The sequence below is a fragment of the Mustela lutreola genome, chromosome 12, assembly GCF_030435805.1.
Source record: "Mustela lutreola isolate mMusLut2 chromosome 12, mMusLut2.pri, whole genome shotgun sequence".
NCBI classification, from domain to species: Eukaryota; Metazoa; Chordata; class Mammalia; order Carnivora; family Mustelidae; genus Mustela; species Mustela lutreola.
In genome coordinates this window covers 93,834,989-93,860,580 of record NC_081301.1, presented here as the reverse complement: position 1 = coordinate 93,860,580, position 25,592 = coordinate 93,834,989, and the positions used below count along the sequence as shown (strand labels likewise).

Here is a 25,592-nt window from a genome sequence, read left to right as displayed (position 1 = left end):
ATACTAATAACTCCTTCCCTGGCTGTAAATCCAGCTGCACGATGTGGAAGTATAATTGGGCAGCCTCCACGGAAGTCTGGCGCTCATGTGGGAATATCTATTTGTAAGAGAACCTGAATATTCATGTAACTGTCCAGACATCAATAAATTCTCATTTTACCTTATTTATTTCTGTTCCCCAGTGAACAGCGATGCTCTTAAGCTCAAAGTTAATAGGCATGTTCTTCGGAGATGTACCCTCTCTTACCGTAATAGAACGTCTTTCTAATACATTTGTTCATCGGTTGCCAGGTAGCTCTCCCATCAGGTGACACAAGTGTGTTTTCTTTGTCTTAGTGCACAGGTGACAGTTACCATTGTTTGCCATCAATTAGCTTGGGGTAGCATGTCAAGGATGTGCGGATGGTGTCATTTTATTCTGACAGCCGCCCGAGCCGGTTGAGAAGGGATTGTTTCATTATCCTCTTATCAGTACTGCTGGGTAATCCACACCGCAAAGAGGGAGGAGGGAAAAAAAGACAGACGGGAAGAAGAGAATTTTAGGGATTGGCAATATTAAAATTATTCATGCCTCCAGGAGGAGAGAAAGATTAGAGAGATGACTCTGGGAACCCTTCAGAAGCCTCCCGTTCCCTAATGCTGGCTGGAATGTGGGATGCCGCCTCTCGCCAGCCAGTGGGGGGCAGGGAAGGGGGGGTGCCCACAGGAGCCTGGAAGGGGAGAGAAAGGGACCCGAGCCCTTCTCCTCCCCCGCAGAGGAGTATCTGCCGCATCTCTGTCCTTCTCCAGTGGATGGGCCTTGCCCGTGCTGGAAACTTCTCCCTGGTTCGTGCATTCGGGCCGTGAGAGAATGTTCCCTTGAACAGCACAGTGCGATTTAATTGTTCTCCGCGTGTGAAACGCAAAGAACCTCAGAAAGTTCCGTGGCCCAGATTTTCCCTGGTGGGGAGCAAACCTCCTGTCGCCCCCCAGCGCTGGCAGAGTCCTTCACGATGACGGCAGGGAAGGGGCTTTTGTTTTGTTTTGTTTTGTTTTGTTTTTTTGAATTCTGAAAACTAACCACTGCACATCTTCGGGCTCATGGAGAAACAAATAAAACGAAGGGCTGAACATGTAAAAAATACTTGAAGATAAACTGAGCTTCAAGAGGGACAGTTGTGTTGACATTCTAGTAACAGCCCATTTTCACTCCTTAATGAGGCGCAGGCACGCATGAAAAGGACAGTGGTGTTTTTTAAACTGAAAGCAAAGGCGGTGTGGGATGTAACTCGGAGGTGCATATTACCCGTGTAAAACAAAGGACATTTTAACCCTGTGAGGATTCTCTCACGGACCCTCCACACTCTACAGCAACTTGCGATAGAAAGATTGAGCAAACAGTGCTTACTCTCAGAGACCCCAGGTTACGTGTCTGTGCATCGCTAGGTAGGAGGCCAGACTCGCTCGGGTGGGGGCTGACTGTTTTGGAGCAAACTAAGCCTGGGTTTTATATCCTGTTGGTGAGAATAATTATAAATGGGTAAAGAACAGTGACTGTGGTTTATCAAGCACCAAATTGTGGTCCAGGCGTTGTGCTGCGTGTTTTCCTATATTATACGACCTTCTCATCGTACTGCGAGGTAGTCTCCTTACTTAAGATGAAGAAACTGAGCTTAGGTGAAGTGACTTACCCAAGACACGCTGCTGGGAATTGGTAAAACTCGGACTCACACGGAGCTCGTCTCTCTCCCACTGTACGCGCTTCGCTCTCCGAACAACCGGCCTGACGACGGTCTCTCTCGGGCGCCCAACTTCCAGGGAGGCCGGAGGAGTTCACGTTCCCCTTGCAGTTCAGCTGTTTCTTTCTTTCTTTTTTTTTTTTTTTTAATATTTTTTATTTGTTTACTTTGAGAGAGAGAGACAGAGTGAGAGAGAGCATGAGAGGGGAGGTCAGAGGGAGAAGCAGACTCGCCATGGAGCTGGGAGCCTGATGTGGGACTCGATCCCAGGGCTCTGGGACCATGACCTGAGCTGAAGGCAGTTGCTTAACCAACTGAGCCACCCAGGCGCCCAACAGTTCAGCTGTTTCTTAACTCCTTCCCCAGGTTCAGATTCCTCCCGGGGGGCGCTCAGGGGCACGGAGAGGGGAGGCAGACACAAGGTCAACCTCGCCGTTTGCATTCACACGGAAATCTAATTCTTTTTAATATCTCTGTGGAAGCCAGCGGAGCCTGGCTTCGATGCTTAGCCGCGCCCTCTGTGTCCGGACCAGGAAACACTGTGGGAAGGATGAGAGCTGAACCCACACCTCCCCCCGCACCAGCTGCCAAGCACTCCCCACCATTTCTCAGGGTTACCCCAGCACTCACTGTAAGAGAGTTCACAGTCCGCGGGGAAGACTCGTTCCCCTTCTAAGAGAGCAGGCCCACTACAATGGCCACTGCTCTTTAAGCGATTGTGAATGATGCCAAATGTGCGTGTGCCATCCACACTAGGACACACGCGATCTGCACAGCGAATCTCGGCTTTGTGCAGGACTGACGGAGGCGGTGGCCTTTCAGCCCAGCACGCCGTGATCACTTGGGTAACAGGTGTACATGTCTGTCGCTCACGGATACCCCCTCCCTGCTCTCCTTCCTTCCCACCAGTAGATCGATATGCCTCCGACAGGCATCTGAAATCTTTATTTGGGAAAAAGCACATTGCCTCCCAGCTGTTTGTTTTCCAAACCAAATAATTTCGTTAACTTGTTGCCTGAGTTCATTTTCAGAGCTGGAAAATTTCTCTCAGCCACCTCAGGGCTTCTAGGATGAACAGGAATGGAAAGGGGAGTATGTTTTTGGCATTCTAACCAGACTTTGGGTAGCTGAAGCTCGCCATGTGCATCGTGTATGTGAGGGAAGAATGCTTCGGGACCCCAGTCTTCGCAAATAGAGTATGTGCTGTCCTCTCTCGGGCCTCCTCTTGAACCTGCCCTGTGTCCGAGAGGCAATATAGTGGGCTGGTTAGGGGCATGAGATCTGCTATTTGTCTTCCTGGGTTTGGGTCCCAGCCCAACTGCTTACCAGCCACAGGACCCAGGCCAGGTACCCTCGTCAGAAACCAACGAGGCTTCAGGTTGCTCATCAGTAAACTGAGGAAAGGTCTGTAAATTACTCCATAAAATGTCCACTTGGCTCTGAAGTAGAGGGCAGGAAGAAGATGAAATGCACCTGCGAAACGGCCCAGCACCTGCGGCTCCAGGTGCGATCCTCAGATCGGCAGCCTCAGCGGCCGAGGGGACTTGGGGAAGTTGGATACGAGCTCAGAAGCTCAGCACTCCCTGCCTCTAAGACCAGGTGACTCAGAATCAGTATCTATTCCTGGTGATCGGTTTGCAAGGGGAAACTTGGAAAGCAGGACTTTTAACTGCCCATCCTGCTTTCAACCGGCGTATGCCCTCTAGTTGGCTTTTTCCATATCCCTCACCTGACGAGGGAGGTCCTCCACCCTGTCCTCTAGAATGATGAGACAGTAGTCGCCAAGCAGTGACCAGGGTAGCCTTCCCTGGCCTTGGGAGAGGGCCTGAAACAGGTGGGCTCTTCTCAGGAACACACTTCGCCTGCCTCCATTCATACAGTGAGTACCTGAAAACTGAAGCGTCCCCAGGTATCTCGTCTATACCCCTAGAAAGGTACATTGATTGTTTTCATTTGGATAGAGAGAGAGCTGTTTATTAACCCAGATTAACCTGAGCGAGTTAAAGGTTCAAGCCTTGAATGCCCTGGTCCTGGGAGCTAGGGAGATGGCTCCGGGGACCACACAGACCAGCAAGTACTGCTCTGTTGAAACTATAAAGCCCCGCTGAGTTACTCACCCCTCCCCCTGCAGGAGACGGGTAGGGGACTGAGGTGAGCTGTGCTCCATAGAGGAAACCCAAAGTGTCAGGGAGGCCAGCTCCCCGTCCTCTGCTGAAGGCAGGGCTCACGAATCCATCTCAAGACCAGGCTTTTATTTCCCTGGGGAGCCCACCATCTCTTAATCACAAAAGCAATAAGAATTTCCAGTATGTTCCTCAGCCGAGCCTAATCAGTTGTTCCAGCTGCCAGTCATCAGCACTGTCTGGAGGTTCACCTAAATGCTCTCTTATAGCCTTGAAAATGGCACGAACCCTTGGGGTGACACCAGACAATGAAGGCCACCCCTGTGGGCAGCCTGTGTGCACCAGTTGATTTGATCACAACGATTTTGTTAATATTGCTCTGATTCTAGAGGGATCAGTTTCTTTCCCTATGCTTTGATTGACAGGCCTTGTTGCACGCCACTTTGGTTGAGTGTGTGTGGAAGGAAATGTTTCCTTTTTGTAAGTGACCTTACCGTTGCATTCTGATGTGGAGATTTTCTTCTGGAGGTTAAAAAAATCACTTGGCCAAGCTCAAGTGTTTGTCTGGAAGCATGTGTTGCATTGGGCATTCTGGTGAAGTCAGCAGAGACTTAACTTCAAACATTGAGATCAGAACCTGCCTCGTGTGACGTAGGGGCTGGAAAATTATGTTTGAATGAATGAATGGATGAATGAATGAATGGATATTCTTAGACTACACAAAGATGGAATCCTGGATGTATGATTGATACAGCTGGAAATTCCTAGAAGTCGGTGTAGGTAGGAGAGGCCTTTCCTGTGCCACAGGGATGGTCCTTGAGAAATGTGGGTCTCAGGTTGAGGCCAAGGTCAACCCTTCCAAACCTCAGCTCTCTCATGCCAGAGTTTTGTCCATTATAGCACAAGGGTCTGTGACAAGGGGTTGGATGAATGTTGGGACACCAGGCTCTGTTTTTATTTCCTCTAAGTCTCTGGTGGTTGTAGGGGCTGTAGGCAACACCCACAAGCAGGTGTCTTGTCCAGGACTGCATGCAAAGTCCTCTGTGTAGACACTGAACCATGAGTTTCTACTAGGTGACCTCATCAGGAGAGGCTTCATCCTCTGCTTCTCACCCCATCTCTGGGGAAACAGACGCAAGTCCTGGGTTCCATTTTGCACACAGGTGATTTCTTTCAGCCAACATAAGAAACTATTCTGTATATTTTACAAATTCAGACTTTGAATTGAACGCTAACACCCATCCTTCCTTATCCTCTTGGGGTCCCCAGTCACAGGGTCACTGGCGGTTTCAATGCCATCCACCAGCTTCAGCAGTGGAAGAAAGGGCTGCTGTTGTGGGTTTGACTGTAGGGCAGGCAGCACTTGACCTCAGTGCAGCTGGAGGGCAGGTTCTGGGGACTTCTTCCCTGTATCATATGCCTCTCGTGGCCCACCTTATACCCTCTCTGCCACCCAGTCCTCCCAGCAGCCGTTGCTCTGGCAACCATCATATATGGCAGCAAATGTAACTCAGAAGCCCTTCCCCTCCCCTGTACCACGGATCTCTGGCTTTCTGCCCTGGCGCTTCCTTGATGCCCGGGTACTCGGCATCTGTGGGAACCTGAGCCACTCGGCTACACCTACCTACTTGTGTGGGAGAAGTAACACCCTAGATGGGGCCCCCTTTGACCAATAAGGAAGAGGACTTGGTAGATAAATGTTCCTTTCTGTTCCTTTCTGGGCCCCAGACGGTCTCTATTGGCTTTTCTTTACTCCACCAAACACGAATGATGCTGTTGGTGAGAGTAAGCACCAGGGACGTCTTGTTCCCTCGTCTGTCCCAGGGCCTCGCTCAGCATCTGCCACACAGTACGTGCTCCATAGACACTTGTGGAATAGTTGGCTGCCGAGAGAGGAGTCAGAGAACATAGGTGACCGCACAGAGCAGAAGGATCCAAGTGAGCAGAGGGAGGTGTAGAGGACATTGCCGTCGGAAGCACGGGGTCCGCTGCTGTGCTGTGGAGGCCGCGTGCCCGGCTGTCCGACTTGACCGGAGCTAAGGGCACAGTGTGGGGCCACAGATGAGACGGGGTGTTAAAGCATTCAGGACACCACTGGATGGTGTCTCGTGGCAGATTCGGAATTTGATAGAATGAGTGTCTAGAGTTCTGGGTCTTCCGCTAGACTGCCGCCTCCCCCAGGGCGGGGACTAGAGCAGCTAGCAGGTAGTAGGCACTTCATAAACGCTGGGTTAAAAAAGTAATGGTTAGAGGTCGGATGGACAGATGGAGGGCTAGAGGGATGGCAGACAGGCTGCAAACAATGCCAGATTTCCCTTCCCAGGATTTTCCTGCAGCTAATGCAAAAATGTAGCTGGTGCAGCTCATGGAGACCTCTGGGAAACACCCCATTTTCTACTGAACCACAGAGTAGATCTCAGAGCACACACACCAGAGAGTCCCTGTTGCCCAGGGGGATGGACGCAACAGAGGCAGTGGTTCCCTCGTGAGGAACACACACACACACACACACACACACACGTGCAAAAATACCTCCAGGGGACACAACAGAGGCAGTGGTTCCCTCGTGAGGAACACACACACACACACACACACACACACACGTGCAAAAATACCTCCAGGGGAAAGCAAGTGAGGGGCGCATTTGGCAACTACAACAGGATAAAAAGGAGAGCTCGCGTTTCTGCACCAAGGCAGAAAGAAAAAGAGCCACTTTTCCACAGTGTCTCTGTGACCTCTCATTATTCCATTAGTTTCTGGAATCATGTCTACAGCAGCCAGCTCCACGGGGACAAACACCAGCATTGAAACTACTACCGCAGTCAATCCAAACAGCCCTCTCCCCGCGGTAAAATTATTATCTGGGATACAAGCAGGATTGTGGTTGCCCGAGTGAGCTGAGCGCACATGCGGGTAGTGATTCATAAGGTGACGCTAGTCAGTGTGCAAACGTGCAACTTTTCTGGAGCCTGACCCCCCTCGCCCTGACAGCCCGAGGTGCCTTTCTGAGCGAGTAAGCACTTTCTAGTCTCACCGTCTCTGCAGGTCTCAGAGGGCCATGGAGGACACGGGCTTCCGAGGACAAGAGTTAACCTGACACTGCGCCAACTTACCCGACATAAACCCTTTACATCCGAGCACATCCTTGTCAGTAGCTTTTGAGCGGGGAGATGGTAATTCTGCTTCCTCACATGTTCCTTTAAGTACTTGAACTCTTGTTCCGTCGGATGAAGCTTTGGGGGGGCTGGGTCATGTGGGGTATCCGTGCTCTCCGGGAGAGGTTGGAGAGAGTGGGACTGGTCTAAAAGCAGCGCTCCCTGAACTTTTAAACCCTCCAATCTCTTTGATTATGTGGCTGCTTCTTCTTAATCCTGAACCTGATGCCTTTTATTTTTTTTTTTTTAGATCCATTTATTCTTTGACATCAGTAGAGTAAGTTCAAAAAGAGCAGAGATGGGTATAAAGCTCGGCACCGCTTCGTACGGGGAGGGAAGTTGAAGAGAGTCGGCGTAACGCTGCTGCTGTGATTGCCGCATAATGAGACGTGTGCTGAGTAGGTCCCAGACGCCGAGAGCCTCTCTGATAGTGATAGACTCGGAAAGTGACAAGCCCCGTCTCTTTTGTGACATTGTACCAATTAGCTGATCTAAATGGGCACATATTTAAGTTTGAGGTCACGTACAGTTCTTCAAGGCTAGGCTGCCCCTACGAGTGTGGCTCTAACTCACTCTGTTGTAATAGACAACAGTGTGTGTGTGTGGGGGGGGGGGGGGTGGAGTCAGGAGTCCGGAGCTGTGTTTGGGGCCCCTTTTCGTGTTCTGTGGTGCCAGGCGTGGAGTCATCGTTGATGGAGACGGAGTGTGTCTATCCGTCACGCTATCAGGGAAACAGCCGGGCTCAGTTGGACCCTGAGGTTCAGAGGTTGTCAGCTCCTACACCGGTACGAGGACCAGGAGACGATATTCTCATTACCCTGATTTAGCCACGACAGAGAGAGAGGCAGCGTGACCCGCGGAGGCTCGCTGCAGCCAGGAGAAGAGGCAGATGGCCTGTGACGCCCTTCGGGGCCAGCAGTGTCTCTGCAACTGAGCAGTGCTAACTCGGAGCCCCTCGCCCTGATGCAGACATGACACGATTGATAATTGTATGGCGTGCAGGCAGGGGACAAGTCAGACCACGAGTGTCGGCAGGGGGCAAGCAGCACGAGAGGCACAGGAGCCCAGGAGCCTGTCCCACCCTGAAAACAAAAGCTGTGTATATCCGCTGAGTGAAGCACTGTTCCCCCAAAGCCACCAAGAGAACCACAAACGAGCCCCTAAAGCAGCCTTGCTGTCAGCCTCCAGGGTGTAAAGCCTGCGCGGCCTGACGCCTCTTTCCCCTTGATTGCAGCCTCCATCTTCAACAGCGGTCATTCAAGCCGAAGCGGAGCAGCTGCCGGGGCCGTGCCTCCCTCGCACGCCGTCGGCCACCCTTCTCCGGGACAGAATGTGCAGGGGAGCCCCCACAACCCCACCTCCCAGTTACCCCCGCTCGCAGCTGTGGACGCAGGGGCCGAGAGGTAAGGCCATCTGTCTCTCTTCTAATAGGTGTCGCCACTCAACTTCCCGGCGCAAGGAAGTCTTTTGACTGTTGCTGAATTTGATTAATAATCCATCAGCTGGGCCGAGTTATCCAAAGGTGACGTGCTGAAAGTGCACACGACAAAGCACGTGGCTCAAACATTTCATTATCTGTCTTACTTTCCCCGGGGAAATGCTGAGAAGATACTGGCGGTCGCCAGCCAAAGTGTCTGATGCTGGGAAAACCTGTCCAAATCCCCATCCTTCCCACCTCCCTGCAGTTTGTCCTGGTGACTCAGCTGGAAGGCAGTGTCCCCAGAGGCGGAAAAGCTTTCCAGATGCAAACGGCACCTCCGGCACCGAGATCGATATCAGCTTGAGAGTATAGCGTAAGAGGGCACAGGATTTTGTGTGGGTGACCAGCCAGGGGCTGTTCGCCAGCCATGCGACATCAAGACCACCCTCATAGAGAGTTTTTGGGAGAAAAGTTTTAAATCTTGACATTTTGGTCCGTCTTTGGATTGCCCAACCGTCCGGTGGTGTGGACAGCATGTGGCTCCTTTTTTTCTCCTCCTCACGTGTTGCAGGCTTGAACTGACCTATGTAGGGGTTGCTCCCAGACGCCCACAGGGAGAAAAGGTCTTGTGGGGACCCCTATGCGATCCTAGAGTCCTAGGACATGAGAATGGGTTGAGTGAGCAGCAGGAAGGAAGGTTTTCAATCTTGAATTTCAATGAGCAATCTGTGGTTTCATTGGTGTTGGTCTGATCTATGAGAATTTAAATAAGTAAAAAAATATATATATATATGGTTTTTAAGTTTGATAAACCATATTTTTTTTACTTATGCCTCCTCTTTACTTATTAATACATCTGTTCGTTTAATACATTTTTTGAGTTCTATGTGTCGGACGCTGCTCCAGGTGCTAGAGATGTCAAGATTATGAAAACACGGTGCTGTTCTTAGGGTTTAGTGGATAAGGACAGACAGATGTATAAAAAAGAACAGTGATGCTGTTTGGATAAACAATATAATCAAGATGCCACAGGAGCCTGGGGAGGGCGTCCCTAGTTCTGCCTCACGGAGTGAGGGGAAGAAAGGGTGATCTAGGCGTGGAAGGAAGGTTAAAGCTTCCCAGATGGATAATGGGGAGCAGCATCCAAGGCAGCCAGAGGGACACGTACGAGACATAAGAGGGACAAGCACACGCATAGAATTCGGTTCCAGTAAGCTCAGGGGCCATCACCCAGAGTGGACAGGCTGAGGAAGTCAGGTAAGAGTGGGTTGGCTTGTGTGGAACCATGTATTTTGTCCCAAGGGATTTACCTCTTACCGAAAGTAAAGAAACACTTGTGGCTCCACGTGTGGAGCCACTGACCCCACTGATGGGGGAGAGACACACCAGATTGTCATTATAGAGAAGGGACTCAGGGGACAAGATGGCAGAGTCATGGAGGCCGGGAGCCGGGACGGGTGATAGGGAGAGCGAATCAGGGGTTATTGTAGGAGTCCTTGCGAGTAGTATGAGGACCTGAACTAAGGTGAAGGGTCGTTATGTAGGAGAACTGCTCATTATTAATGTATTTATGGAGTGAAGAGGAAGGGCCAGATTCATTTGGGAGTTACAACTCTAGACTGGACGGAAAGTGTGTCATTCACAGAAGCAAAGGGAGTGTTTAGTAGGAGTAAGAGTGGGAGAGAAGGAATGGTAATACATGGACTTCAGGGTTGGGGCTGTAGGTGGCTATAAACCATCCATGTAGATGTGTCTGACGTTCCATTGGAATATGGATCGGAAGACGTTAGACCTCGCGCAGCCATTCTGCCTACGTGGCTAAGTGCAGGCAGCTCCTAGACTCTTCCCCCATGCTCCGTCAGCAGGGCAGGGCAGGTGGTAACCCATCTCCTAAGTTCACGGACATGTGGGGCAGACAGTCCTGCCTGTTATCTGACGTAATTCTTTCTTTCTTTCTTCCTTTTTTTTTTTTTTTTTTTTTTTTAGATTTTATTTGCCTATTTGACAGACAGAGATCACAAGTAGGCAGACAGGCAGGCAGAGAGAGAGAGGGGGTAGCAGGCTCCCTGCAGAGCAGAGAGCCTGATGCGGGACCCGATCCCAGGACCCTGAGATCATGACCTGAGCCGAAGGCAGCAGCTTAATCCACGGAGCCACCCAAGCACCCTCTGATGTATTTCTTAAGGTTGAGATGAGCTTATTCATTTTAGCGTTTTATTAACTTTGGAGCCGGGTTTTAAGTGACATTAGCCACGGTCTAATCATCCTCTCGTTTCCTTCTGTCTGGCTGAGAATCCTACTCCACGAAGTCATGAAGGTCACCACAAGGTCGAGAAGCTAAGAAGCTCTCACTTGAGCCTCTCCTTCATCCATCTTCTTATTAATACTCATTAATACTCTGTTTACAAGGACACCACAGAAAAGCAATCTGCGTGTCTCCTTTTTGCACACACCTGTTAAAGGAATGAAGATAGAAAAGGTCTTTAGCCATGACCATGTTAAGAACCAACCCCCACACACCCGACGTTCCAAACGCAGCTCCGGCGGTTGCTGAATGTTTGAATGTGTTCCTCAGGCGCTCCTGCTGCTTGGGCTTGTGTGTTTTTAACGTTTTATCTTAGCTTATAATTTTAATTTTTTTTCAATTCCGTCTTTGGAAGCTTGTAACGTATAAATAACTACAAGAATAATACAGCGAACACCCATACACCCCACATCCGCGTTCACCCACTGTGGCTGTTTTCCCTCCTCTTTCTCTCTCTTCCCGACTTGAGAGAGCCTTTGTTTGTTTCCCGTTGGTTCCGAACACTCTGAGAGATTGTTGTGAATATCATTGAGCTTTAGCCCTAATTACTTGGAGAAGGATCGCCTAAGAAGGACATTCTCCTACATAATCACAATGTAATTATCACACTCCGGAAATTTAACATCAATAAAGCATTATCTAACACGCAGTCAATACCGAAATTTCCTCGATTGTATAATTAATGCTCCTTATAGCTAGTTTCCTTTTCCTCTTCTTTCGTTTCTTTTGATCCAGGATTTAATAAGATACCAGTTCTCATTTCTTGGTAGTCTTCTTGAATCTGATGAAGTTGCCCAGTTTTTTAAAAGTCACCACCACCACCACCACCATCACCATCATCTTTCATGACTTTGACAATTTCTAAAGACTCAGAACATTTATTTTGCAGGGTATGTCAGAGTTGAGACTTGCCTGCTCTTTTCCTCTCGAACAGACATGTTCCTTCTCATCAGGAGCCTCACGTAGAGGATGTGGTGATCCTTTACTCCTCTGAGCCTCTGCTTGGGCCCCGTGGGGAATTAAGAGTAGATGAGCCACACGGGTGAAACACCTCACATGTGGCATAGCCTGAAGGCAGGCAACCCTGGCCAGGCTGAGAGACTGAGGTTTAGAAGCCAGAGGGGGGGTGTGACAGTGATGACAGTGGTTGATAGTGTAGATCATCATGGAAAGTTACAAGGGGAGGAGAAGGGGAGGAAGGGAACGGTACTTGACATGGCCGGGTGATGAAACGGACCTGTGGTTTGCCCTGTGCTGAGCTCTCCCCACCAGCCATGTGGCCCATTCCTTTGCCAGCCCAACTGGACTGGGCAAGTCGATGGAAGGTTATCTCTTCCGATCAGGTTTGGGGAGGAGGTGACATGAAGCAGCCCTGAATTATGCACTGTGTTTGCATTAGTGCGCAGCATTAAAAACACTGAGAGGAAATGTGCTTACCTTCCGCTTCTGGTTTATATATCTTTGCCTCTGTTTGCCTGGGAAGTCCCCCAGTAAAAACTCCAGCAGTTTTCTTAACGGAAATAGGTTTATCACACTTTGCGATTTTTAGTGGGAAACGCACTTTTTCCTGCTTTGCAGGCACTGATTCATCATTTACTTAGTTTTAGCTTGTTAATAAAATGGGCTGAGTCACTGTCAGAAGTCAGGAAACGTCCACTACGTCTACCCAGTTAGCAGCAGGTTCTTTGATCCTGGCCATCTTAAAGTAAATGCAAGTTCTCTCAATTTGATGAGGCTCCATTTTTATTTTGGAAATATTACCTGAATGACACATCATTTTGGTGATTTACACAGCACCACACCATGTCACCTAATGTTGATTTAAACTTATTATGGGAAGTGGTGTTTCACGATGTCATGTGGAACAAGCCAGCGATCTTTTATGACAGTGGCTTCCCATAAGAGGAACCCAGAGTCTTTGGAAATGTCAGTTCACTGGGTTTCATAGCATGTCTGCTGGAGCAAAGAAAATGAACATATTGCTGTGAATTCCTTTTTGAGATGGAGAAATCTTACAATCCCAAGAAAATCCCCTGGATCTGCGTCGCTCTGCCTGCCCGAGAGCATGGCAGCTGCCTCTCTCCTTTCCACAGATGGCCACAGAACAGGGCGCAGAGCTCAAGGAGACTTGTGGATTGACCACCTGGGGCGACTCGTGAAGGGCTTCGATGGGCCCCATCTCTGAGCCAGAGAGACTGAAAATGGGGAATGGATGTGGCCTCCTCAAGGCATATACAGTCTAGGACAGGAATCAACAGCAGAGAATGTTAGGGACAATTGTTTTTGAGAAAGTAGTCAAACAATATACCTTAACCAAAAAAGAAATGTCAGTTTCTTGAGTCTGTATCAAGAATTGAGAAGCTGTACTGATTTTTATCCATATCAGATGTGACATTGCTAGGATTCTAGATAGATAGGTATATATACCCACACACACAGTCTTTCTGGGCTTTTGGAGAACCAGGACTGGTCTATACTGAGAGCATTTTCTCATTCAGCACTGGAAACATGTTGCAACTTTTCTGGATGCTAAGGGGTTAAGGGTAGCAACTGTTTTCTATTTAACTTCTTTGGAATTCTGTACTGTTCTCCAACTCTTGTCAAACAGGCCTGCTCACTGACTTTGTTTATTTCTGCATCTTATTTCTTATTTTGGGATCTTTTTCTACCTAGAAAGACAATCAGGACTGTCCATTTTTGTCCTATTCTTGACTAAACATGGCCCAGGCTGGAGCTTGGATTAGTTCTCAACCCAGAAAGCCGTATTGCATCTTAGAGCTCTCAGAGACAAGTTCCCCTGTTTCATTTCTCGGTTCTTATCATCTGTTTTATTTATTTATCATTTCCCGGATATTATCTTGCTAACTGAATCACTAGTTTTCTGAGGGCAGGATCCTAAAACTTGCCTTATAACCTCCAGAATACATGTGAGGTATTTCACAGTGCTGCGTGCTAGGGAGGGCTTGACGGGGAGAAGGACCAGTGCGGGAATGCCTAGGACACAGGAGGCCATTGCCAGCTCCCACTGTCCAGGTGGGAAGTTCCCAGAAGAGAGTGGTCCCCCCGATTCATTGGTCTAGATGGTGGTAGACCCAGCTCTCGAAGTTCAAGCCATCTTATGTAACCTGCATACTTTGCTACAACACATAATTGCTCTAATACATACGGACGAGTGCACGTGCACAGACACACTCACAGCGCCAGGACCCCACCCCCAATTTGTTGTGGGGGTTCCCTACGTTGCTTTCCTGTGATTGTCAAAACTGGAAACCTAATACTCCCCCTCCTTCTCCGTTTGCATCGATAGCATCTGAACAGCTCAAAACTAGGCCGGCTGCTTCACTGTCCTTCCTTCCCTGGGACTTTCTCAGCAAACAGGGATATCTCTTCACCCACTCAGCTTTTGGCTTACACACACACACACACACACACACGTGTGTGCACACAGCACAATCTTCCTCTCCTCTCCCTTCTTAATCTCCTAGTAGATGTGCATTAATGGCTAAAAGCATAAGCATCACATAAAATAGTGAAGCTTATCAAAACATACCCCAGCACGGGCAACATGCATTTACTGAGTCGCTTAGACCGCTGGAGTTTGGGTGCCAGGCGATACCCTGAGGACGCGGTGGTCAGCAAGGCTGACAGAACTGGCCTCTCAAAGTGAGCACCCGGGAGCTGCGAGGAGGGGGAGCCAGCAGGGGCGGGGCCCCGTGTGTGCTTGGGGGCGGGGCCCCGTGTGTGCTTGGGGGCGGGGCTCCGTGTGTGCTTGGGGGCGGGGCCTCATCTGCTGCCTTCAGGAAATCAGGCTTTCTCTTGACCACAGGGATTTATGTCTTTGCCCAGGAAGGGCACCCTGAGGGCTCTGGCATACATTCCAAAGGCCTCCCCGTGTTATCTACCCAGCAAGAGTTCAGAACATATTCTACATCCAACAGAAGAAGAAATGACAAAGAATAGACGAATGGGCTGTGTGGTCCTCAAGAGACAAAGGCTGTCCTTTGTATAGCCTAAACCAGCCGGGCTGCCTGGGTTTTATATTATTTTCTTTTTTAATACAATTGGAAACGCCAGTTTTGCCCCTTACAATTCCAAGCTTGTGTTTTATGTAGTCATGATCTATATTCGAGGATTTTGAAGAGTCACTAAGTGTCCAAAAAAAAAAAAATCAGCTCTGTGTTAGAGAGCTCTGACATCATCGGGAACTTGGCCGCACTCGTGTTCTGCGGGAGAAGGTCTGGTGTCATTAAGAGGTGTCCGCGTTGCTGTGGGTCGTACCATAGTCACGCTCCACCTGCTGAGCACAGCCCTAAGCCCTTCCCTGACATGTGTCCCAGAGACTCTCCCACACAGACAGGAAGACACCTGACTTTCAGGACAACTGATAAGCACTGGCCCCAAAATAAAGCTTATCGAGAGCATCAAAATACCTGAGAAAAAGCCAGAGCTGAACGACAAACCCAGAGCTAAACGACAAACACGGGCTCAGATAGCCATTTCTTCAGCCTGCGTGTTCACCTCTGCATCGTCCTCTGACGGGCTGTTCACCTCACGCTCACCCTGGACCGCGTGACTGTGGGCACCGTCCTTTCTCTTGGGGCTGCAGCACTCTCTGGAAAACAGTCATCACTCAGCTTCCCAAGAAGGGGTCAATTCTCGGTAGGAAAATGACTTGCACAGATATTCAGGGTTGAGAGACGTGGTGTTCAAAGTCTGCCTGCAGCGCGTGCGCGCGCGCACACACACACACACACACACACACACACACACACACATGTTTTATGTGAGAATCTCTGAATGGGATGAACATTGTTCCCAGTGTCAATGCTGTGAGCAGAGAAGAGGCAGAAAATCCCAATGTCCCGCCCTTGAAAATGGAGGTTACAACATTGGGTCTTAGACTGGAAAAGCTTGGGGTCCTTATTCTATTTTTTTTCTTCCTATCTGTGGAAAGTTTCTGCTGCTTCTCCAGGTTTATTCCAGGGCAGAAGAGCCCACAAGTCTTTAAGCTTCTTCAGTGCTGATCCGTGACCACAGCCATGCTCTCTCCCTTGTGGCAAGGGATAAATCAGTTGGGTTATTGGCCTGTGGAATGAAAGTTCTCATAGAGATACTCACACCCTTAGGGACTTCTGGGTGGCTCAGCAGGGTAAGCAGCTGCCCTCAGCTCAGGTCATGATCTTGGAGTCCTGGAATCGAGCTCCACAGGGGTTCCCTGTTCAGCCGGGAGCCTGCTTCTTCCTCTGCCCCCCTCAACTTGTGCTCATTGTCTCTCAAATAAAAAAAATCTTAAAAAAAATTCTCCCCTGATCTAGTCCTCTTAGCACACATACAGGGAAATTGGTTATATTTGCTTCTTTCTTCTTACCTAGCTAGTGATTGTGAATAGCTTTATTGGGGGGGGGAAATAGATAACAGCAAGAAGACATTGCTGAACTGGCTTTTCTAGTCTTCTCTACTTTGTCTCTGATCTGTCTCTAATTTTAATGTCTGTGTTGTCTGCAAAACTTTTATGAGCATAGTTTTCAGAGTCCAGTCTATTTCTTGATAATGGGGGAAAATAAAGAGCTAAGCCTGCATGGCTATCTTAACTTACTACTAAGAACTTAAAAAATGTCGTCAGCTGATTCCCCCTCTTCTCAGGCATTCCCTCCTCTCATTAATATCTGTAAGTCCTGTCAGCTCTCCCCTCACACACAATCAGCTTCGTTTCTCCCAGCAGAGTTCACCACTATGCCCTCCTCCTATCTCAACTACGTGGGTTCCTAACTGCCCCCCACATCCAGCTGTGGACCACCCTCCAGTTAACACACACAAGGCCAGGGCTCCCTACCCCAGGAGGGGCCCTTTAAAATGTAAAGGGAGTCTCTGCGGATTTCCTGCTCACATCCCTCCCCCAGCATGCTTGGAGTCAAGTCCAAACTCCTTTTTATAGGAGCCCTCTAAGGTCTGGCCATAGTCACACCCTCGCCGCTGCTCCTCATGCTTATTCTGCTCCGGCCACACTGGTTTTCTTACTATTTCTGGAAAACACCAACTCATCTTGCCTTGGGCCCTTTGTACGTGCTATTCCTGAAACCTGAAAGGCACCTTCACCAGAACTTTCCATGACTTTCGCTCCAATGTTACCTCTTCAGAAAGGCCTTTCTTGACCACTTCCCCTAAACCCTCCCCTAGCCCCCGAACCCCACTCTCTTCCGTTACTCTACTGTTTCTCTTCGAAGATGTAGTAGTCCCTGAGATTACGCTGCGTCCTTGCTGACCTGCTCACAACCCACTAGAGCCGGAGCTCCCTCAGGGCAGAGGCTACGTGATGCTTACGGCTCCGACCCCCTCAGCACTTGGGCAGTGTGTGGAATGAACAGATGTGACCAGAAGGAGGACTACAAGTATGATTCCTTTATGGTTTCTGGAAAGAGAAACAGTAACCCTGAGCAGAGGATTGCTGCTCTTCCGTCCGCACATTGTCCTCTGTTGTCACCTCAGGACAAAGCAAGAGACGCCGATGTGAGCGTACGTGTGTCACTCCTCCAGACAAATAGCTTGACTCATGGTCCAAATATCCCCTCATAGCAGATTGTTTTCCATGTATATTTAATTTTGAAGTACGGTGGTTCTTCATTTTGAAGAGGTCTCATTCATTTCACCTCTGAATGCCAAATCAGCCATCTTTATTTTGTTCCCACATTCCAAACAAATCTACGTCATGCAAAGCCCGAGATGATGTTTTTTTAGTCCCCTTGGACTTTCAGTCAGGAAAGTGAGTCATGACAATAACAAGGAAGGCTTGAGGTAAAATAGAATTCCTTTTCTTGCGGCCTCCACTTTACTGCGTTAGCCTGTAGCAACGTGGAGTTCAACCTAAGCCGTTATGTGATTCGGATGTATCCGTGTATTCCTTTCCTAAGGCTTTCTCTGAAACAACAGGTCAAGTGGAGACGGAATTCCCAAAGTGAAAGCCCGTAAGCCTTCCTAGGGTGAGCTGGAAATCACCTTTATCCTTTGCTCTCTTGGATGGGAAGTGCTTGGTGGATAGGGCAGTGAAGGAATTGTATATCTTTTCGCAGGCAAAAACCCGTCTGCCCGCTGGTGGTGGTGAGACCACCTACATGAGCAGAAACCACGAGACGAAGTATTTTTTTTGCTCCTTTTTCTGAAATAGAGTCTTTGGTTGCTTTTCTGTTTAGTTGCAAGGAGAAATAGGTTTCTAGGTTTTGATCATCTTCCCCAGAGTCAGTACTTGGAATCATTCTCTTGAATAAGATGCTTTCCCGTTAGAAACAGAAACTGTGGCCTCTGGACAAATATAGTCTCCAAGTGGACTTGAGTTAACTGGGCGTTAACTGGGCAAAGGTACCACCTGGACACAAATGCTGGCACCAGGTTGAGAGCGAAGTCTTTGGAGCCCGTGGTCTGTTGAACAGAGTAATTCCTCAACAGCAACGACCCACATGTATTGAATACTTGTGTTCGCATAGCACTGGCTAAGGAGCTGGAGATACAAAATGGTAACAGACATCCAAGGATTTGATGCTCTTTTCATCTAGAAGAGCCAAGAGCCCTTCTCTGATTGTAACTTTTTAGTAGATGTGGTTTCCTCCAGTTCATTTCTCTAATCAAATATTGAGCCTTGTATTCAATGGAAGGTTCAGAAAATTCCCTTGTGGTTACTACAATAGTAACCTGAAATGGAAAAAAAAAAAAAAAATCCACACAAACAGCACGTTTTTACGGATCAAACCAGCACCAGCTAGTTTCTTTCAAATTCATGGATTATATTGACTTTTAAAGTCTCATTTGGCGGTGGTTTCCAAAGGTGCCCGGCCGTACTCGGCAGGAGTCCTGCATCTAAAGTTAATTCTAAACGTTCTTCCAATGTTGTCAAGAGGCTCATGTTCACAGTTTGAGACCACGAGAAAGACATGGAAAGGGCCATTTTTTATATACCTGTGCCTTCCTTTCTCATGTTTGGACAAAAACAACACTCTTCCCCCTCATTTCCCATCTGGCTTTCTTGTTGCACTCACTTCTGAATGTTTTGCTTTCATCTGATCTGCTCCGTTGCAAAGCAGACCGAACTCTCTGCCTAACACTGTCCTGAACAAGACAGGCTTCTCTTTGCCACAGGACCGTGAGTTAATCCTCTTGCTCTGACCTGCTCGGCGCTGCCCAAAGGATGATCTCATTCAGCAGGTTTTCTTTTTTATGGCAGAATTTTTGACATCAAATGTCTAAGACCACTCTGGATAAATTCTCTTCTGGTTGGTGATTTTTTTGTAAAGAGGATTTGGCAGAATCAGACTTCCCTTCCCTTTCTCCCCATCACATCAGATTCTGAAATAGACAAACAACAGAGTCACAGCCAATTCTGCAGTCAAGATATTCCAAAAAATCCCAGCTCTCGGTTAAATGTGTCCTGCATAATTCATTTCTCTGACATATCCTGGGTGTCCTCACCCCTCCCTTTTCAGCACCACAGGGAGGGGAGATTGTGATGCTCTCTGCCCTAGTTCAGTCTATCCCAGAAAAAAATCCACTCTGCCTTGGGGCATTGGTGACTTTGTTTTCTGGCCTTAGAACCGACCCCCTATACCCAAGTGCAGAAGGTGTCCTCCAGAACACACTATCCTCTTTCCCACAAACACTCATTCATCATAATATACGCGTGAGACTTCTGTGAAAAACCTTGGTGGTCATTTCACCTACAGCCAGTCCACAGCCCTCATTTTGTCGTGGCCTGTGGAGGCTCGGGCAGTCATATTTGAGTCTTGGTCTTGCGGAACGTGAGAAATTATGCACAGTTAATATTGACCCAGCACTAAGCCCTCGCAGGAGATAGATTCAGCTCTTTGACTAGTTTGGAACAGAACCCTCGGACGGACATACAGCTCTTGGCGGGCCATGGTCCTGCCCAGATGGACAGTGTTGCAATTACCCACACTTCCCAGCGGCTGTTTCTTCATTACTAAAAGCTGGTCTTGATTGTCTCAGAAGCAGAATTCAATTTGCAGTTCCCCCAGTAACGTGCTGTGATTCATTCGGGGACAAATCTGGATTGAACTGAGTCCAAGTGTCTCTTTTGTGAGACAGAAGGGAAGTATAAGTAGATACTATAGTCACCCAGATGAGTCAGCCAGGAATTCATGAAGTGATTCATAAATCGTTATAAAGACCACTAAAGTCTACTAAAATGGAGTGCTGTCTGGCTATACAAAGTGGCGTATTATCATTGGGGGTTTTTTTTTAGATGTTAAATCAGATGTGAAATCCTTAAAACTGTGCTTTTCTTTTTAGGTTTTGAAAAGGATTCCTTTTTCCCCCTCTGTAGTTGGCCAACGGCTAAAGCCACTTTTTATTGATTAGTTTTCACAGATGAATTTAAAAACCACCACAATGCTTTGGGGGATAAAAAATGCCTCCCCAAATCTACCATAGGCTAGTTTGTATCCATTATTTCTACTCCCTAGCAGCAAATCAATAATATTTTTCATGTGAATGCAATGAAATGAGCTATTCTGATGCATTCTTCCTTCTTTGGGAGGTCCATTACCCCTGTGGAAGAGAGTGGGGGGGGGGGGGGAAGAACTGTCCAAAGCACTTATCAACTAGCATTTAATCTACTTGATCACGGAAACCCCTCTTTTCAAAGCATTAACCCGCAACACAATGCTTAACCACACAGTCCCACGCTGCTTGCTAGCACTGCTTGAATATCCAGCACAAATGAAGAAAAGTAGGACATATTTATGACATGTGCTTAGCCTGAAACATAGCCTATTAGCAGATACTGTTTGAAGAAATATAGTTGTTAGTTGACATAGAGATACCTTGGACTTACAGACAGGAGACAGCATTATTTGAAAGGAGTTGCCCAGCTGGAAAGACCAAAAGTGTAAGCCCAGCATGGGCACGAAGAACTCTAGTGCAGAATGAACAAGTTAACCAAAGCAAACTGGGAAACTGGTCACCAGGCTTCTTCAAGGCCATGGGGTGTTGATATGCCCGTCCCCCACCCTAACCCCAGCTGGCGAGAAGGTTCCGAATCTCAGGTGCTCGCAGGAGTCCGCCACTGCCCTCCACCTTGCCTTGTGTTCTCCACGAGGGAACATCTGACCTCATTGGGACAAAGTGGTATCTGGAGAACTAGCTGTGTGACTGGGAAAATCACTTCATGTCTCTGGGCCTATTTTATCTCATCCAAATAAGGCTACTCTGCTGCCTTCCAGCTGGAACATGATGTGATTGGATGAATATGTGAATTCACGATACTCTGTGGGGAAACCCGAGGCCAAGAAATGAGACCTTACACAAGAAAGACCATGACTATTTGCTCTTAGAACTAGAAAATTAGCCAAATGAGTAAATGCCTTGCTTTCTCCAAGCCTTTCTTTCCGTGTATGAGTAGTCAAGAGAGAAAAGAGTCCTAAAATTTTTTTTTTTTTTAAATTTTAAGAACTCCATAGAAATTCAGATGCAGTGCTGGAACCACAGTCTTACAGAGCTCTCAAGCCCTGGGTGTGCATTCAAGTCAGGCTAACCTTAAGTGTACATTCCATTTAGAGCAGTCATCCCATAAGCATGCGTTGATCTTCTGGAAGGTGTCAGATATTTTCTAAAGTACTTCAAGATCTCCGACTTCCCAATTTAAAATTATCCATGATGCACCCCCACCCCTCACCTTCCATTCTTAATTTTTCTCCAGAGTATTCATTTCCTCAATACAGTATACGGTTTGCTTACTTAATTTTGCTCATCTCCTGCCTCGCCTCCCCGAAATAGAAGTTGCACAAAAGCAGGGACACATGTCACGTGTTGCTCTGTCCCTTGTGATTAGAATAGGGCCACACTCTGGGTCAGTGCTCAATAAATATCTCTTGAATGAATAAATGAATATGTTATCTCAGGTTTTATGATCCCCAGTAGGTGTTGAGATTTATACTTGAAATAGAGGCTGGGAGAAGTCAGGGCATTTATTCAGGATTACCCAGCTGGTAAGAACAGAGCCAGAAATCCAAGCCCAGTAGGTCTTCGGTGATATCCGTCTCCTGCCATTTCAATTTGTCCTATGAACCTCATCAGGACTGTGTGTCTCAGTCGGGATCTACCGTTCTGTGAAACAACCTAACATTCTTTCTCGTACCGCATTATCGGAAACGTGACCTCTTTGCTTCTGGCCCACTTGGCTGCAAGGTTGGAAAGCTCCATGTGACTTGAGGGTGGCAGCGGGCCACAGAAGGGAAAGAGCATAACTGACCAAATCCCCCCAAATAATCACACAATCTCTAAGGTGTGTATAGATATTTATTTACAGAAGCCTTTCTAGGTTGTTTTCTTTCCCCAGGAGATTATTTTTTATGAGCCCTTTAAAATCTTTTGCGCCCCTATTTTGTTTTTGTGTTTTTTGGGTTTCCAGGCAAGAGGTGGGGGGAGGGGCGCAAACCATTGAACCCCGCAGTGGCTCACCACTCAGGTTATCCCAACTCCTCCACTAAAGGAGAACAAGCGGTTGACTCAGTTCTCTGGTTTGCTTTTGTGTGAAGTGTTTCTGGTAAGCAGTGACATTTTTTTAAATTTCTAGTCTTGTTGTGTGCATATCTATATTAACGACCTCCTGTTGTCTCGAAGAAGAGACTGGTAAGCTACGTTGAATGTAGTTTCTGAGCTGTGAAGTGCAGATGTGCAGCTGGGGGACAGAAAGTGTTCAGATGTTCCCCCTTCCGGCTCGCGGACGCTGTGCAACTTGCAGTGAATTAGAGTGACGTCATCTTGTCCTGACGGAATGGGGCATGAGCTAGCCCCCGGGGGGAACATCATAAATCACTGCAACGTAGCGTCAGCCTCAAAACTGCTTATTTTAGCATCAGACATTTTTAATTCACCATCTTTGGACTTAAAAAATCTGTTTGGGGCAAAATATTCAGACCATATTCATTTTGGTATGTGTATGTGAGCGTATTAAAGAAACAATGTTGGAAAATCTGGGCCCTAAGAAAATGGGGTTCTAAGCCCCCACACGCTACCCTGAGTAACAGTAAGAACATCTCATGTTCGGCTTAATGAGCTTCTGCGTGAGTGTGTATGTTCTTGGTTCTTTGCTTGCTTCTGGAGTGCCTGGCCTCAAACCACTCCTTTCTCAAGTCCTTTTGGCTTTTCCTAAAGCACTTCTGGCATCAGTCTTGTTCCGAGCGGCCAGTGACTGTTCTGGGTGCTCCCAGGGCCTTCCTGGGAGGTGACAGAGGAGCACCCTGACCTCTGTGCTCCCCTCCAGCCCCCTCGCTTCGGATTCTAATTTGCTAAATTCTACTCTACTGTGAGCGGGTGAACATGGAAGCAGGTTTGTAAAAGTGAAATTTAAATTAGTAGAGAGAGTCTGAGAGGTTTTTCCATAAAATACTCTGTACCGTGTTTGAGCAGTAACAAAATTGAATCTAAGTACTACACTTGAAAATCAGTCACATTTATACACTCACTCCTTATGCTGGGCTTTTTTGCTCTGAATTCTTCTTTCTTTCCTTGATCCTAGCAATCGTGTGGATAATTGAAATCACATCTTGTCACTTCTCATCTTTTCCCTGTATTGTAAAAGTTAACATTTTTGTATCAGTCCTTTCCTTCCCAAACCAGGGAGTTCTTTAGGTATACATTTATCTCACCTCGAATGGTTTACTTTTAATTTTTTATTAATACCTCATATGAAGTGACACACTATACTTTAAAATTGCGTTAACTTTATACCATATAATCTTACTTATTTGAATAACATGAAGAGAAATCCAGTCTGATTTAGCGAAAAGTGAAATGTGGGGTCAGTCGAAGGGTCAGCGTATGTATTCGACTCCTCCCAGGTGTCTGAAATAAGGATTGCTGACACCCTGACGTGACCCTACCGCACTTTTTCTCCTCTGCTCACCGTTACTACATTATGGAAATATGTGGTAGCCAAGAGGGCATGGCCAGGGTTTGGAATTTGCATGAATGAATATAGATAAGAATGATTTATAATTACCATATAATTATGTGCTCTCTTGATAGATACATAGCTATATAATTTATATGTAGCTCTATAATCCAGATATAGATGTAGATTCTCTTGTATGGAATTTACATTCTAGATGACTCCTAAATGAATTCTGCCATTTCAGCGAGTTGAAATCTTCCCTTCTTTATAGCTAGTAATCATGGTTCACTCCATAGCCAGATCACCTTGAAGTACAGAGAGAAGATTTTGGCTTGCTGACAGTCTTTGCCTCCTTCCCCCCGCACCATCTCCGTTTTCTCTCTTTGTTCATCAAACCCTTGTTTGTGAGTCAGGCTCACTGGCCGGGAGCAGGGGGGATTGTGAATCAGAACCCCTCTCCTCCATCACGCCTGCAATATCGGGCTTAGACTTACACACACTGTGACTTGCCCCCACCACACATCTCTGCCCCGTCAGTCCTCAATGGAAAGGAAGAGTGGCACGAGTACTAGAGAAAATACCAGAAAACCGTCGGGAGTGTGCTGCGTCTTTCATCCCCAGATGAAGAAATACATTCAGGAAGCAAGTCAACGGATCTTGCTGCTTCGCGATGCCAGTGACAAAAGTTGTCTCCCACCTCCAGTCCTCCCCATTTTCCCTGGGGGTCTCCTGCCCACAGGGCTCCGGAGGGGTGGTCGTGTGGGCTCCTTGTAGCCCGAAAGCCTGCCATCCCACAATTCCCCCGCTCCCTCCCGTGACCTCCGACAGAGTTGCCAGACGCATTAGGGCCTCTTTCCCCCAAGAAAATAGCCTCCATATGAGGAATCCTGGCACACGGGTTTTTTACTAGATGTTCTCAGGGCAGTGACAGGGTTCATCTGCGATGTGTTCTCTCACGGCCGCTTGGCACATCTTCCAGGCTAATTCCAATTAAGAGGATACGCCTGGAAAACATATATTTCCCAGCCCAGGGTACTCGCTTACTCTTCTCCTGCAGCAGAGTGAAAATAGGCCTCCGAACACAGCCAGTCCGCGTCGGCCTCCTCTGGAGCCTTCTCTTCTCCCCACCCCCCTTCCTCCGTTCCCGCATCCCCTTCCTCCACAGCCCTCACCGGATGGAATTCATTTAGGAATCATCTAGAATATGAATGCCCTACTTTTTTTTTTTTTTTCTCATCCCATGGTTCCTTCTTGATGCCACACACAAATGTAGAGGCTCTGCCCTATGACATATTCTGATTCAGAATGGTGCAAATTGCATTCCAAACTTGCCTGGTTGCCTTCTGACCCTCGATGGCCCCGATGCAAAAGCCCAGCAAAGGGAGAGGACTCGTCCTTGTGCAGTTAGCCACGTGCACTGCTGGCCCCTGCTGCGTGTTAGCATCAGGCGAAGGCTGACCGACTGGAAGTTTTCAACGTGCTGGGACTTTTTTGAGGGGATGGAACAACCCATTGCTGATACACTTGGCTCCCCAATTATTTTGTCACTTCATCTCACAGCACTGACGGGTTCCCTGTGCCAGCCCCCTAATGACCTGCACTGAGGGTTGCTTTGGTGGTCTGTGGACACTGGTGAACTTGAATGCTGCTCTGCCAAGTACACCTTCCCTTTGGTGCTAGAAAGTCACTTTAAACCCAGGGAGTCGGACCCTGCCAAAGTCCCCTTACAATTAGAAGACTGGTGGGCGGTTATCAGGCTGTGTCTCAGGTACATGGACCACATCACCTTGTATCTGTCTGTCCCTCCTCAGAAACTAGCAGTAGCTCTACTGTGATTAGCACATGTGACCGCCAGAGATGTCCCACGTGGCGTTGTGGTTGTGCCGCAAGCAGCGAACATTCTTTGCCAAACACAGAACCCATGTAGATAGGTTCTGGGTCTCAACCCACACTTGATCTTTGAGGTTTAAATT

At 47.9% G+C, this 25,592-nt stretch overlaps 1 protein-coding gene across 4 annotated transcripts in view; it reads left to right on the top strand.

Moving 5' to 3' along the window:
• Positions 1-25,592, top strand: part of GLIS3 (GLIS family zinc finger 3) — a 438,806-nt gene that overhangs the window by 383,252 nt on the left and 29,962 nt on the right. For all 4 annotated transcript variants that reach the window (XM_059142789.1, XM_059142792.1, XM_059142790.1 and 1 more), the window contains one exon: positions 8,231-8,399. In XM_059142789.1, coding sequence (XP_058998772.1) covers positions 8,231-8,399 — 169 coding nt within the window. The remainder of the gene's footprint in view (positions 1-8,230; positions 8,400-25,592) is intronic.